The sequence below is a fragment of the Galeopterus variegatus genome, unplaced genomic scaffold, assembly GCF_000696425.1.
Source record: "Galeopterus variegatus unplaced genomic scaffold, G_variegatus-3.0.2 Scaffold1335, whole genome shotgun sequence".
Lineage (NCBI taxonomy): Eukaryota > Metazoa > Chordata > Mammalia > Dermoptera > Cynocephalidae > Galeopterus > Galeopterus variegatus.
This window is the reverse complement of record NW_007727446.1, coordinates 394,034-408,761: the sequence shown is the minus strand read 5'-3', so window position 1 is coordinate 408,761 and position 14,728 is coordinate 394,034. Positions and strand designations below refer to the sequence as shown.

The following is a 14,728-nucleotide window of genomic DNA, read 5'->3' as shown; positions in this document are numbered from 1 at the left end:
AAATGTCTATTCAGCTCGTTTGCTCATTTTTTAATTGGGTTATTTATTTTTTTACTGTATAATTGCTTGAGTTCTATGTATATTCTGGATATTAGTCCCTTGTCAGATGCATAGTTAGCAAAAAATTTCTCCTATTCTGTAGGTTGTCTTTTCACTCTCTTGATCTCTTTCAGGATTAATGGATTTTCTGTGGTCTTTTGGGAGCTGGCAGTTCAAAGACATTCAAAATGACCCACTCAGGGTATAGTGGAATAAGCTGAGCCTAGAGATGCACAGGAACCTGCTTCCCATCTCTCGGGAATGTGAGGGCAGGGGCGGGACCTGAAACTTCCACTCCATGTGGAAGGCTCTCTCCTGCTCAGTGCGACCAGGGCAGGAGGGAGGGAGAGACCATGTGGGCCAGATTGGGTGGCAGGTTTGAGTCTCACTTCCCCTTCTGCCTGTGTCACTGTGAGCAAAGCTGCCGTCCCACACATGACAGTAATACTCAGCCTCGTCCCCAGCCTGAGCCCCGCTGATGGTCAGGGTGGCTGTGTTCCCTGAGTTGGAGCCGGAGAATCGGTCAGGGATGCCTGAGGGCCGATTGCTATCCCTATAGATGACCAGCAAAGGGGCCTGGCCTGGCTTCTGCTGGTACCAGTGAACATATTCCTCTGAGAGCTTTTCTCCAGAGCATGTGATCGAGGCCGTCTGTCCCAGAGGCACCGACACCGAGAGTGCCTGAGTCACCACATAGGAGGTCGCGGACCCTGCACGGGGAGAAAAGGAGAAGAGGACATTAAGATGAAAGACCCTACCAAGGTGATCCCTTTCATTTTTGGTGTGAACTGAGAGCTCCTGCTCCTAGCCTAGCCTGGTCCAGCTGCAGGGATTCTCTGGGCCCCCACGATGATCCCTCCCATCAATTTTAGCTCAATGGCCCATGGCCTTGGCTTGTGGATGGAGCCTTTGGGCAAATGAGAAACCGCCCCTTTCTCCTGGCAGGGGCAGCCCCAGAGGCTCACATAAGCCAGTGAGCAAGTGTGGGGCATTCCAGCCCCAGCAGCCCCTCATCCTGCAGCAGGGTCCTGAGCCTCCAGCCCACCCCAGCCAGGGCCCTGCTGAGCTCATTTTTTAATTGGGTTATTTATTTTTTTACTGTATAATTGCTTGAGTTCTATGTATATTCTGGATATTAGTCCCTTGTCAGATGCATAGTTAGCAAAAAATTTCTCCTATTCTGTAGGTTGTCTTTTCACTCTCTTGATCATTTCTTTTGCTGTGCAGAAGCTTTTTAGTTTGATATAGTCCCATTTGTTTATTTTTTCTTTTGCTGCTTATGCTTTCGGGCTCATGTTCATAAAGCCTGTGCCCTGACCTAACTGCTAAAGTGTTTCACCTATATTTTCCCTTAGTAATTTTACAGTTTCAGGTCTTATACCTAGGTCTTTAATCCATTTTGAGTTTATTTTAGTGTATGGTAAGAGATGCATATCTAGTTTTATTCTTCTGCAAATGGATATTCAGTTTACCCAGCACCACTTGTTGAAGAGGGAATCTTTTCCCCAATGTAGATTTTTGTTTCATTATGGAACTTTAAACTTTGGGGATGATTCCAAGTTCTCAAACAACTTTGGTGATATAAATGAATGTAATGTATCCATTAGTTATTAAAACAAATATAAAAGTATTACTGTTTTGTTATCATGGGCTTCTACAGAAGAGCTGAAACAAAGTGTTTAAGAAAATACGTGGTGGAGCTTTCCTTTTTCAGCCTTTATAGTATGGAATGCATGACATGTTCTGCTTATAACTGTCACAGTGTTCTAGATAGAGTATAAAATGTAAAAAAAAAAAAGAACCACTTATGCTTTAATACTTAATTTTCTATTACATATTACATATATAAACATCAGCAAGCAGAATTTTATGGTGTCTTTTCAATGTCCTTAGTAGAATTGGTGAAAGGTGGGGGAAAATAGTCATTTACACACACTGCTGGCAGGAAAATAATTGGCACAAATATTCTGTAGGACAATTTAGCAATATGAATCAAAACCTTTAGAAATGCTTAAGTTGTCTAACTCAGTAATCTTCCTTTCAGGGATTTATAAATAAAATAATCAGTTAAATGTACAGAGACATATAAAAGGGATTTTCACTACAGGGTGGTTTACATCAGATACATAGTAAAAACAATCTAAATGTCAAAGGGAGATGAATTAAATCATATTTGTAAATAGAATAGTATGTAGCATTTCAAAATGATAGAACTGAAGCAAAATAATTGCCATAGAGTTATTTATACGATAACATATTGGAAGAAAAATGTGTGCTATAAAAGAGTTTTATAAAATAATTTTATTTTTGTGATTAAAGAGATTATATTTTATGTATATATAAAAGAAAAATCTGGAGGACAATGCACCATTGCTAACAGTATACTCTAAATATTTTCTAAACTTTTAAAATTGATTGTGTTTTACCTTTGTAATCAGAAAAGAAATATTTGTCATATGGATTTTGTAAATATGAACAGACCATCATAACTTGGTTTCTTTTGACAAAAGAAAACAATCTGGAGGGATACAGTATAAATTCTAAAGTGGAAATAAAGGGGTAAGTGTTGGAGTTATAGTAGAAAACATTCTGAAAGTAACAATGGACCATATCTTCAGTGGTTTACATAAAGCCATGTTTTATAGAACATAGCAATGATGAACGGGATACACATGGGTTCTATTTTGCGTTTCAATAGATGCTTAGAAATAAAGCTGGGAAACTCTGTCAGGATCTATTAGTTGTTATACTAATGCAAAGGTTGAAAACTTATTCCAGTTGTTAGGATATGTTGAATACATTATCAGATTCTCTTACCTAAATTGTTAAGATATTTACTTTTGGATTCCAATGCCCATCATCCTGTATTAGCACATGTTCTAACTGCTATTAAAAGTAAATAATTACATTTGTAATATCTGGTTACAGCACTTATATATATACTGTAACTTTCATTAGTGAACTTGTAATGTGTAAATGACCTCTGAAATAATGACTGTCATATTCTCTCCTACTCAAACTTGAGTTGAAGATAATCACTTACTTGAGGTTACAGGCAACGTAAACGAGAGGTCTTCAAGCACTTATGAAAGATTTATTATGAATTTGACTAAAATGAACCGTATTAAATTATGAAATGATTTCCTCATCTCTTGAGAGTCTCTTATGAAGACTATTACCCCCAATTATATAAAAAAGGGTACAGATTATTTTTAAATTCATGAGTGTACAGCAGCACATGATGGAAGCACTTATGGCTCTTCTGCTTTTTAATAAAGACTTACTTTTCTTACATATGTAAGTGGAAAAAAAAATACAGTGATCTTCCCCTTAAGTGGATATAAATAAATATTGAATATTTACCACTAAAAAGAATTGATCACAGTTTATATTGTCCTTGAATAAAAGAAATCTACAGGAAAGTGGAAATATTAGAAATTAACATACTAACGGAAGACTGAGTTGAAAAGATTAGAAGTAGAGCAAAAAAGGGTAGACTATGAAGACAAATAAGAAGATAGATCAGAGGAACGAGAAATAATAAGAGCATGAGAGATCCTAATACTAAATGAGCTGAATTATAGCCCTTATGGACTCCATTTCTAAGTGCTGAAGACTCAAGGCCTTAGAAATCAACTCTGAGTCAATATTTTTCCCCTTTGTTCTCATCAATCAAAAAGGGCCAAACTCTGTAGACAAGTATTCTTTCTTATCTTTGACATTTTCTTAACTTCATTGGTAAAATTTATGTGTTTTTGGTCTTCATCTGATCCAGGACAAGGTGAAGAACACAAGCAATATACTTGATACCCAGATGTCAAGTTGTACCCAGCTCCATGAAGTTTCCAGTGTTCACTTGTGGGTACAGGGCACACTGAGAAGCTGTGTGCTCATAGGCAAAATGTAAGTAGAGGCCTCAAAGTCAGAGCTAAATATGAAGTCATACACTTTCTGGTGTGTGTATGAGTGGTTCGTGTCAACACTCTGTTTTCTGTGATTTGAGTTTCTGTGGTGAAAAATGAGGATTCACAAGGTTGTCATAAGGAGAGAATTATAGTATGTTGAAATGAGAAACAAGTGTTTTGTTTTGTTTTTCATGACTTTATTACTCTTGCTTAAAATATTTCCTTTTAACTGATTAGAATTGTTTCCAACATTTCTCCCATATTTCTGGCATTAATTAACATAAAAAAAAGCCTCATCAATTCTGTCTCTGTCATTCCTATATCTCCTAGAACCCCAAATAACCTTGGCCACCAAAAGCAGAGGTCCTGGTATTACTAAAATGCCGTTTAGACTGTATAACTACTCTGAAGAGAGGTGTTATCATCTCTTCTTGTCTTTAGGAAAACGAGGATTAAAAAGATCATGCTGTTGCCTGAAGTAACATTCACCTGGTAAATTGCAGAACAGGGATGAGAAATAGCAAAAAAGGAGGGTGTGAGTATTCTCATCAACAATTAGCTAAATCAGAGTGCCATACTATATATACTACTCTAGTATATATGAACAAAGAGTCTATGGTCTAGATTTCCTAATTCAAATTAAATCAGAATCATAAGGAATAAAGAAGTGATATCATTAGAGATCATCAGTTCAAGCTCCTTTTTTTGTTTTACAATTGATGAAAGCTTCAGTCTAATAATCTTAAGGCATGGGGAGGAGGGGTCAAGATGGCAGAGTAGTCGGTTTCTGGTGTCACTCTCTTCCAAAGAGCAACCAATTTGTAGCCTTTGAGCAGCAGCAGCGACAGAGGACCCAAAATCTGTGCTGGAATGGACAGGAGCTGCCCACCGTGAGACCCCAGTTCAGATTGCTCCCCATTTCATAGAGAGACTTTAGATCCTTTGGGCCCACATGCCCTGAGCCGGCTGGCCAGAGAAGGCAGGTGGGGCCAGGGCAGGACTTCCAGTGCAGGCTGTCCATCTCTGTGAGTGACCTGAGAGGCACAGGCTCACAAGCCCTGAGCCCAACAAGCTGGTGAAGGCAAGTGGGGCAAGACTTCCAGCCCAGGTCGTCTGTCTCCATGAGCGACTTGAAAGGCTCTGGACTCCCACACCACCCGAACAGCTGGTGAAGGCAGGTGGGGTGGGACTTCCAGTCCAGGCTAGTTTCTGCTGTCCAGATGCAGCGGACCCTTCAGGATCCAAGTCAGACATCAGGGTGAAATGAGTGAACTGTGATACCCCCAGCCACAATGACAAAACACCAAAGGAAAGAAACCAGAAACATGAAAAATCAAGAAAGTACACCACCATCAAAGGAAATTAATAACTTACAAGTTCTAGATCCTATAGAACAAGAAGTCTTTGAAGTGGCCGACAAGGAATTTAGAATAACTATTCTAAGGAAACAGAATGAGATACAAGAAAACTCAGTGAAACGACACAATGAAATGAGAAAAAACATACAGGATCTGAAAGAAGAAATGTACAAAGAAATCAATGCCTTGAAAAAAGAATGTAGCTGAGCTTGTGGAGCTGAAGGAGTCATTCAATGAAATAAAAAAATACAACAGAGAGTTTAATGAGCAGACTTGAACAAGGTGTTTGAATTATCACAGGCAGACCAGAAAAAAGAAAAAAAGAATCAAAAAAAATTGAAGAAAATTTAAGAGAGACAACTGACAACCTTAAGCACTCAAATATCCAAGTCATGGATATTCCAGAAGGGGAGGAAAAAGACAATGGCATTGAAAACATACTCAATGAGATAATAGCAGAAAACTTCCCAGGTATAGGGAAAGTCACAGATCCCCAGATTCAGGGAGCCCAAAGATCACCAAACACATTCAATCCAAAAAGGTCCTCTCCAAGACATGTGATAATCAAACTGACAAAAATCAAAGACAGAGAGAATCTTAAAAGCTGTAAGAGAGAAGTGGCAAATCACTTATAAGGGAGCCCCAATAAGAACATCAGACTTTTCATCAGAACCTCTAAAAGCCAGAAAAGAATAGGATGATATATTCAAAACACTAAAGGACAAAAATTGCCAGCCAAGAATACTTTACCCAGCAAGGCTATCCTTCTGAAATGAAGGACAAATAGTATATTTCTCAGACAAACAAAAACTGTGGGAGTTCACTACCCCATAAACAGCCCTACAAGAAATTCTCAAGGAAGTATTGGGTTTGATACCACGAAAACAACCATCACTACCATGAATACACAAGAAAGAACAATAGCTACCAGCAAAACAAAAATGCTAACAAAAGAGATTAAAAAATAGTTTATCTATCACCCCAAGAAACCAACAAATATAGAAGACAAACAGAAAATTTGAAAGAAAGGAACAAAAGATACTTAAGACATCTAAATAAAAATCAGTCTAATGCTAGGAGTAAATCAACACCTTTCAATAATAACTCTGAATGTAAAGGGACTAACTTCTCCATTCAAAAGACACAGACTGACTGATGGGATTAAAAACATGGACCCGACAATATGCTGTCTCCAAGAGACTCACTTGACCTGTAAAGACACACATAGACTAAGAGTGAAAGGATGGAGAAAGATATATCATGCAAGTAGAAATGAAAAACAAGCTGAAGTAGCTATTCTTATATCAGATAAAATAGCCTATAAAGCAAAAACCATTAAAAGAGATAAAGATGGCCAATATATAATTATAAAATGATCTTTCCATCAAGAAGACATAACAATCCTAAATACATATGCACCTAATGTCGGAAGAGCCACGTTTACAAAGCAAACACTATTAGATCTAAAAAAAGAAATAGAAACTAACACCATAATAGTGGGAGACCTGAACACCCCACTCTCATCATTGGACAGATCATCTAGGCAAAAAATCAACAGACAAACACAAGATATAAACAATATTTTAGACCAATTGGATTTGGCAGATATCTACAGAACATTCCATATAACAACCTCAGAATATTCATTCTCATGAGCACATGGAACATTCTCCAGGATAGATCACATGTTAGGTCGCAAAGCAAGTCTTAACAAATTCAAAAAAATTGGAATTATACCATGTATTTTTTCTGATCACAATGGATTAAAATTAGGAATCAATAATAAATGAAACTCTGAAAACTATACAAACTCATGGAAATTAAACTTAATATTTCTACTTAATGAACTAAAGCATATTCTTATTAAAGAACATTCTACTTAATGACATGTGGGTCCAAGAAGAAATTAAACAGGAAATCAAAAAATTTCTTGAAACTAATGAAAATAGTGACACATCATACCAGAACCTGTGGGATACTGCAAAAGCAGTTTTAAGGGGAAGATTTATTGCATTAAAAGCTTACTTCAGAAGAATGGAAAGATGGAAAATAAATAACCTAACACTTCACCTTAAAGATCTAGAAAAATGAGAAAAATCTAAACCTAAAGTTAGTAGATGGAAAGAAATAATTAAGATCAGAGCAGAACTAGATGAAATAGAAACACACAAAAAAATACAAAAGATCAATGAAACAAAAAGTTGGTTCTTTGAAAAGATTAATAAAATCAACAAACTTTTAGCAAGACTAACTAAGAAAAGAAGAGAGAAGACCCAAATAACAAAAATTAGAAACAAAAAAGGTGATATTACAAATGACATCTCAGAAATACAAGGAATCACTAGAGACTACTATAAATATCTATATGCCAACAAATTTGAAAATCTGGAGGAAATGGATAAATTTCTGGATGAATACAAATTAACAAAACTGAGCCAAGAAGATATAGAATATCTGAACAGACCAATGACAATAAAAGAGATTGAAGTTGTTATCAGAAGGCTCACAAAGAAAACCCCAGGACCAGACAGGTTCACTGCAGAGTTCTACCAAATCATCAAAGAGGAACTGATACCTGTTCTCTACAAACTGTTCCAAAAGATTGAAACAGAGGCCATTCTCCCAAACTCATTCTATGAGGCAAATATCACTCTCATACCAAAACCAGACAAAGATGCATCAAAAATAGAAAACTGCAGGCCAATATCCTTGATGAATATAGATGCAAAAATCCTCAATAAAATACTAGCTAACAGAATACAGCAACACATACAGAAAGTTATACACCATGATCAAGTGGGATATATCCCAGGGATACAAAGTTGGTTCAACATACACAAATCAATAAACGTGATACACGTTAATAAAAGCAAAGACAAAAACCACATGATCATCTCTGTTGATGCTGAAAAAGTGACAAAATTCAGCATCCTTTCATGATAAAGACTCTCTACAAGTTAGACATAGATGGAAAGTATCTCAACATAATTAAAGCCATATACAATAAGCCCACTGACAATATCATCCTGAACAGGAACTAAACAAGGATGTCCACTCTCACCACTCTTATTCAACATAATGTTGGAAGTACTAGCCACAGCAATGAGAGAAGAAAATAAAGGGCATCCAGATTGGAAAGGATGAAGTCAAGCTGTCCCTTTTGCAGAAGACATGATCCTATATGTTGAACAGCCTAAAGCTTCTATTAAAAAAAAAATCCTTCTAGTGTTGATAAGTGATTTCAGCAAAGTTGCAGGATGCAATATCAACACACAAAGATCAGTAGCATTTCTATACTCCACCAGTGAATGTGCAGAAAAAGAAACCCAGAAAGCTAGCCCATTTACAATAGCCACCAAAAAATAAAATATTTAAGAATAAAGCTGACCAAGGATGTGAAAAATCTCTACAAATAGAACTACAAACCACTGTTGAAAGAAATTAAAGAGGACACAAGAAGATGGAAAGATATACCATGCTCTTGGATTGGAAGAATTAACATTGCAAAAATGTCCATATTACACAAAGTGATCTAGATTCCATGCAATCCCCATCATAATTCCAATGACATTTTTCTCTGAGTTGGAAAAGCTATCCAAATATTTATGTGGAAAAACAAGAGACCACACATAACCAAAGCAATCCTGAGCAAAAAAATAAAATAAAATAAAGCTGGTGGCATAACACTATCTGACTTTAAACTATATTCCAAAGCTATAACCAAAACAGCATGGTACTGGCATCAAAACAGACACACTGATCAGTGGAATAGAATAGAGAATCCAGAAATCAACCCACATACCTACAGCCATCTGATCTTTGACAAAGGCAGCAAGTCTACATTCTGAGGGAAGAGACTGCCTTTTGAACAAATGGTGCTGGGAAAACTGGATAATCATATGTAGGAGAAAGAAACTCGACCTGTATCTTTCACCATATACCAAAATCAACTCAAAATGGCTTAAAGAATTAAATATACACCCTGAAAGAATAAAACTCCTTAAAGAAAACATCGTGGAAACACTCCAGGAAAAAGGAGTGGGTACAGAACTCATGAACAGGACCCAAAAAGCACAGGCAACTAAAGGTAAAATAAACAAATGGGATTATACCAAACTAAAACGCTTCTGCAGAGCACAAGAAAAAACAGAAAAAAAAAAAAAAAAAAAAACAGGGTGGGAGAAAATATTTACTAAATATACATCTGACAAAGGATTAATATTCAGAAACTCAAAAAGCTTTACAACACAAAAATAAATAACCTAATTAAAAAATGGGCAAAGGAGCTGAACAGACATTTCTCAAAGGAAGATCTATGAATGGCCAACAGACACATGAAAAAGTTCTCAGTATCACTCAGCATCTGGGAAATGCAAATCGAAACCACAGTAAGAAACCATCTCACTCCAGTTAGGATTGCTACTATCCAAAAGACTGAGAACGATAAGTGCTGGAGAGGTTGCAGAGAAAAAGGAACTCTTACCCACCATTGGTGGAGCTGCAAAATGCCACAGCCTTTACGGAAAATGATATGGATGTTCCTCAAACAATTACAGATAGATCTACCATATGGGAATATACCCAGAAGAATGGAAATCATCATGCCAAAGGGATACCTGTACTCCAATGTTTATTGCAGCTCCATATGCAATAGCCAAGAGATGGAACCAGCCGAAATGTCCATCATCTGATGAGTGGATAAGGAAACTGTGGTCCATCTACACAATGGAATACTACTCTGCTGTAAAAAAGAATGAAATACTATCATTCGCAACAACATGGATGGACTTAGAGAAAATTATATTAAGTGAAACAAGTCAGGCACAGAAAGAGAAATACCACGTTCTCACTTATTTGTTGGAGCTAAAAATTAATAAATAAATAAAAACACAAACAAATAAATGGTGGAGGGAAGAAGACAGAATAACTACAAAAATTCCTTGAACCATTTAAGCCAAGTGCACAGATATGATGTGGGGGGGGGGGGCTTAAGAGGAACGGGTAAAGGGGCATGAAAATCAAGTAAAATGTATTTTGAAAAGTAAAATAAAATAAAATTTAAAAAATTAAAAAATAAAAATAATATAAAAATCTCAAGGCATTCTTTAAGATGTGACTATGATGGCCAGAAAGTGGCATAGCTAGGGACTTAAGTCAGATTCTCCAGGCTTTTATGTCACTGTCTATTTCATGATGCCAGCCTGCCTTTCTAAGCCAAGTCAATGTAATTCTTAGTCACCCAGCAGGTGGAGTTAGGTCACCTAATCTCTACCAAGTTACAACGAAAGTGCTGAGAGGATACTGATGAAGTGTAACAGCTTGACCTACACAGATAGAAATGTCAATTTTTCTATATCAGGAAAGCTTAAATCATTTTCTTTCCTTTTTCTTGTCCCAATAGAAATATCTATGATAACTTTGATCATTAACATTAAAATACTTTTTGAAGGTTTTTCCAAGTCAGCCCCTTTCTGTCTACTTTGTCAGGGTAGAGAAATGACGAAAAAGGAGATTTCTTGTCTCTGCTAACTTCTGAGTTTTCCTTTTTTTTTCTTTTTCCAGAGAATCTTTTATGTATCTGCTTAGAAAATAATGTCACCATAGATCCATAGATCCAGGGATATATAAGTATGAATGGAGTCATATTAGCTCATAAGACAGGAACTCGGAGTGGGGTGGAAGGCTGTGCACATGGTGATGTCGGTGGCTGGTGGTAAGATGTTTCAAGACAGAAGACAGTGGAACTTATGTGCATTAGGGATTAAATGCCATGTAGGTACCCAGCAAGAGTCATGGGTCAAATTCTATAAATAGCTCTTGGATAAAAACAGCATCTCCCAATTTTCCTTAAGAAGTAAATAACAAAATCCCATTGGTTAAGGATTTCTAATGTATTGCCCCAGCTCATCTTGAGGCTACTATACAGTATAATGTGTAAAACATGCTCATGAGACCTAAGGAATCATCTCATATAGGTCCAGGAAAAAAAGAAAGAAAAAAATTTTAATTATAATAGATAGATAATCTTGATTTTAAAGCCTCTACTTGCTTTCTTAGTGATTTGTACATAATAATGGCTTATCCTGTTTTTCCTACTGGGGTGGTAGGAAATAAAGTTAATGTATCCTCCTACTATCAGTCACATTAAGTCAAATCCATTTATTTTGAAGTCTTACTCCTCAAGCGTGTGGGGCTGGGGAGGTTAGGTGTGGGATCCAGAGGTAATAAGGAGGGAGAGAGAAATTAATATTGCATTACAGAAAGAATGTTTTCACATAAATATATTTCTGCATACATAAGATACATAGAGAATGTTTAGCTAAGGATCCATTGTTCCAGGATCATTAATTCTTTAATCTAAGGCACTTTATTTATGTAGTAAGGAAGCCAGGATTCTCCCATGTTGGTTAGACCAAAGGTTCATGTTCTAGTGCTAACATAAAGAAATTCAATGATATAAACAAACATGACTGACAGGATCATAACAGCATCTGGGAGAAAGATAAACTGCAAAGAAAACTCCAGTATGTGGGTTTTATCAAGGAAGAAAACCATACATGATCTAAAACCTAGAATCTTTGGCATGGGTTGGGGGAGGGGACAAAGTTCACATACCACACTTTAAAAGATGTGAGAGTTGATTTGATTGTGTTCTTTTCCATCTTAACATTTATGCATAGGTAACCTTTATACATAGGACTTTTATATTTATAGCAATTCAAAGAAAGAAAAAAAAAAACAGAATAACTATAAATAGTTGAACAGAAAAAGAGAGGCATTTACGTAAAGGTCAATAGTTTAAGCAGAATTTAACAAGTTACCAGTAAGTGTCCTTGTCAGCAGACTGTTTTGAAACTTACTGGCACACATTTCTACCTGTTCTCTTCTTGCTCCCTCCTTTCAGATAGCTTCTTCTTTATCTACACAACCATTCTCAAAAGCCTCTTTCTTTCTTCCATTGCACATTAGAAGGTGAGAATTTATTCCAAAGAGACTCTTCTGATTCCTTATTTTGTTCACCTTCCAGGCATATTACAATGACTTTCACCTTTAGAGAACTTTTGTAATGCTTTTAGCTGTGCAAAGTCATACTCAACAAACTAATTTATGTCTAGGAAGTAAATAGATTAACTAAATATCTTTCAAAGGACAATAAAGGGCATTCATAGGTATTTTTCAGCAACAGTAGGAAGAAAATGAAAAATGAATCTTTCCATTCCAGGCAAGATTATGACTTTAATCAAATGAAATTTGGTACATTCAGTATCTAATAGAGGACTCCAGGACTTAGAGCTACATACTCCGTATTAACCTTCATTTAATGAAAATCAGCCAGTGTAGAAAATGGGAAAATAGGAACTGGCATTTCACACAATGTCGTTTGTTGTGTTAGAGGGCAGTACTTTCAATCAACAGGTGTGGTATTCTTGGTCTGTTCTTACACGAACTTCTGGCTGCTCTCCAGTTTACTCATAACCTGCACCTGTCACACCAAAGCCTTCCTTCTCCCCCTGAGAGAGAGAATAAGAATGTTTTGACTCTTTTATTCTTTTATGGGTTTCACTTTTAAATGTTTGTTTTATCCACACAGAGGCCCAGACTTCTTTCAGAGAACCAACTCATTACCAGTGTTGGAACTTGCAAAACCCGCGGTTGGGTCAGGAACACACACAAGTTTACCTATCAGTTTCCACCGCCTCCCTGTATACATTTCCAGCATATGCCCAGTCCTCTCATAGAGATTTGGCAGGGATTTACTATATGCATCGCTGTAGTTCAAATGTAGCAGAACGACAAACAAAGAATCTTTTTTCCATTCAACTGCCAGTGAGGAAAATCATTCCCCTAATGGACACAACCCAAAACCATAGGTGAAGAAGGTAGACTAAGGAGAACAGATTACAGCTTAAAAGCCCACACTCTCTACCACATTTAAACTACTTTCCCCTCTTTTGTTGAGTAGCCTCTTTTCTTATTGTAGTTTTTTTTTTTTTTTTTTTTTTTGGTCAGTAATTTTTCCCATGGCATTGCAAAGAAGCACATGATCAGATATTGGAGAAGAGATGCGATTATACCTTAAAAATAAAATTAAATAAAAGGGGCCATAAAGTGCATTTCTATGAGTAAAAATTCTTAATTCTGCATTTATCCCATGATTTCAAAGAAACCATTCATAGTTTCTCAGGGAACAGTTGCCCAACATATTATGTACCTCATTTTCCAATCCCAAAAAGATCGATATCAGTGAGATTTATTCTTACAGCCACAGGACAGAGTGGATCAGTACATTTTTTTTCCTTCTGGTGATCCCATCTTATAAACTTTCTCTAGCTTCTGACGAGTGTTCTGAATTCAACTGGATGGCAGCTTCAGGCGAATTCATCTATCATAGTCACTGAAAGACTTTGGGTCTTGTCTTCAGTAAAATATGATGCCAGCGTGGTGGCACCATGTCAAGTTTTCTGCCTTTTGCCTTCAAGTCCCTACCTTTGGTCATACTCTAATTTGAACAGGTGAGTGATTAAGTAAGATTTTGGTCTACAGTTTTCTTGTTATGAGTGGATCGGGTAACAAGGCATGCAATTATCTCTCCAGCAAACAACCTCGGTAATTATAACCAAGCACTCTAAGGGATGTAGATAACACCTTTCATCTAGAGAAGGAAAAGTCCCAAGAACTTTTTAGATGGTGTCAGACCTTGTATTTATATATCATATTAAATAAATGGAGAAGTGTAATTATGGGTTGTTGCTTGTTATGAAATTAATCTGCATCACCTAGCCTCAATTTAAAATCATGGTACACACATAACATTTATGTTGAAGATTTAGACACAATGTATTCTTTAATTTAAAAACAAGGCTTTCATTAATTTCTAGGCACAGAAAGCTTTTCTACACATTGTTTGGGCATTTCAGATCCATGAGGTCATTTTAGACAATACCAAGTCTTTTCTGAATAGAGATAGTTGTGTAAAAGCCAAGTGACACAAATCAGAAAGAAAAGATAGCTATCTGTATCTTTGAATATTTCAAGGCAAATCTGATCATTCATTTCATCTGTTCAATTTAAGAGAAGAGTCATCATATCAGGGCCAATAGGAAATGTCTTCTAGAAATTAAACATAAAGAGTAATTGTGTAAAATTAAAGAGTAATTCTGTACTTACTGAACATTAGTAGCAAAGTTAAACTGAGTGCAATTTCATAATAAAAGTTTAATAATTGGGCTGGGAGAATGTGGAGATGTGGGAAGGTAGAGAGAGTTCTGGAGAGAAAAAGGAAAGTTGGGAGAAGCAGATGAAGAAAGATGTTAATAAATCCACTCACAGCAACATCTGATATATATACTCCACCACATTTATCGGGCCGGCCCGGTGGCGCACTGGAGAGTGCGCCGCTTGGGAGCGCTGCGGTGCTCCCACCGA

The 14,728-nt window shown here is 36.6% G+C and overlaps 1 gene segment (V, D, J or C); it reads right to left on the bottom strand.

The window, feature by feature from the left end:
- Positions 1-428: 428 nt before the first annotated feature.
- The window catches only part of LOC103593385, a gene marked incomplete at its 3' end in the record, with an annotated part of 19,174 nt that continues 4,874 nt past the window's right edge, over positions 429-14,728 (bottom strand). Inside the window, 1 exon segment of the V gene segment in view lies at positions 429-749. Within this exon segment, the coding sequence occupies positions 429-749 (321 nt within the window).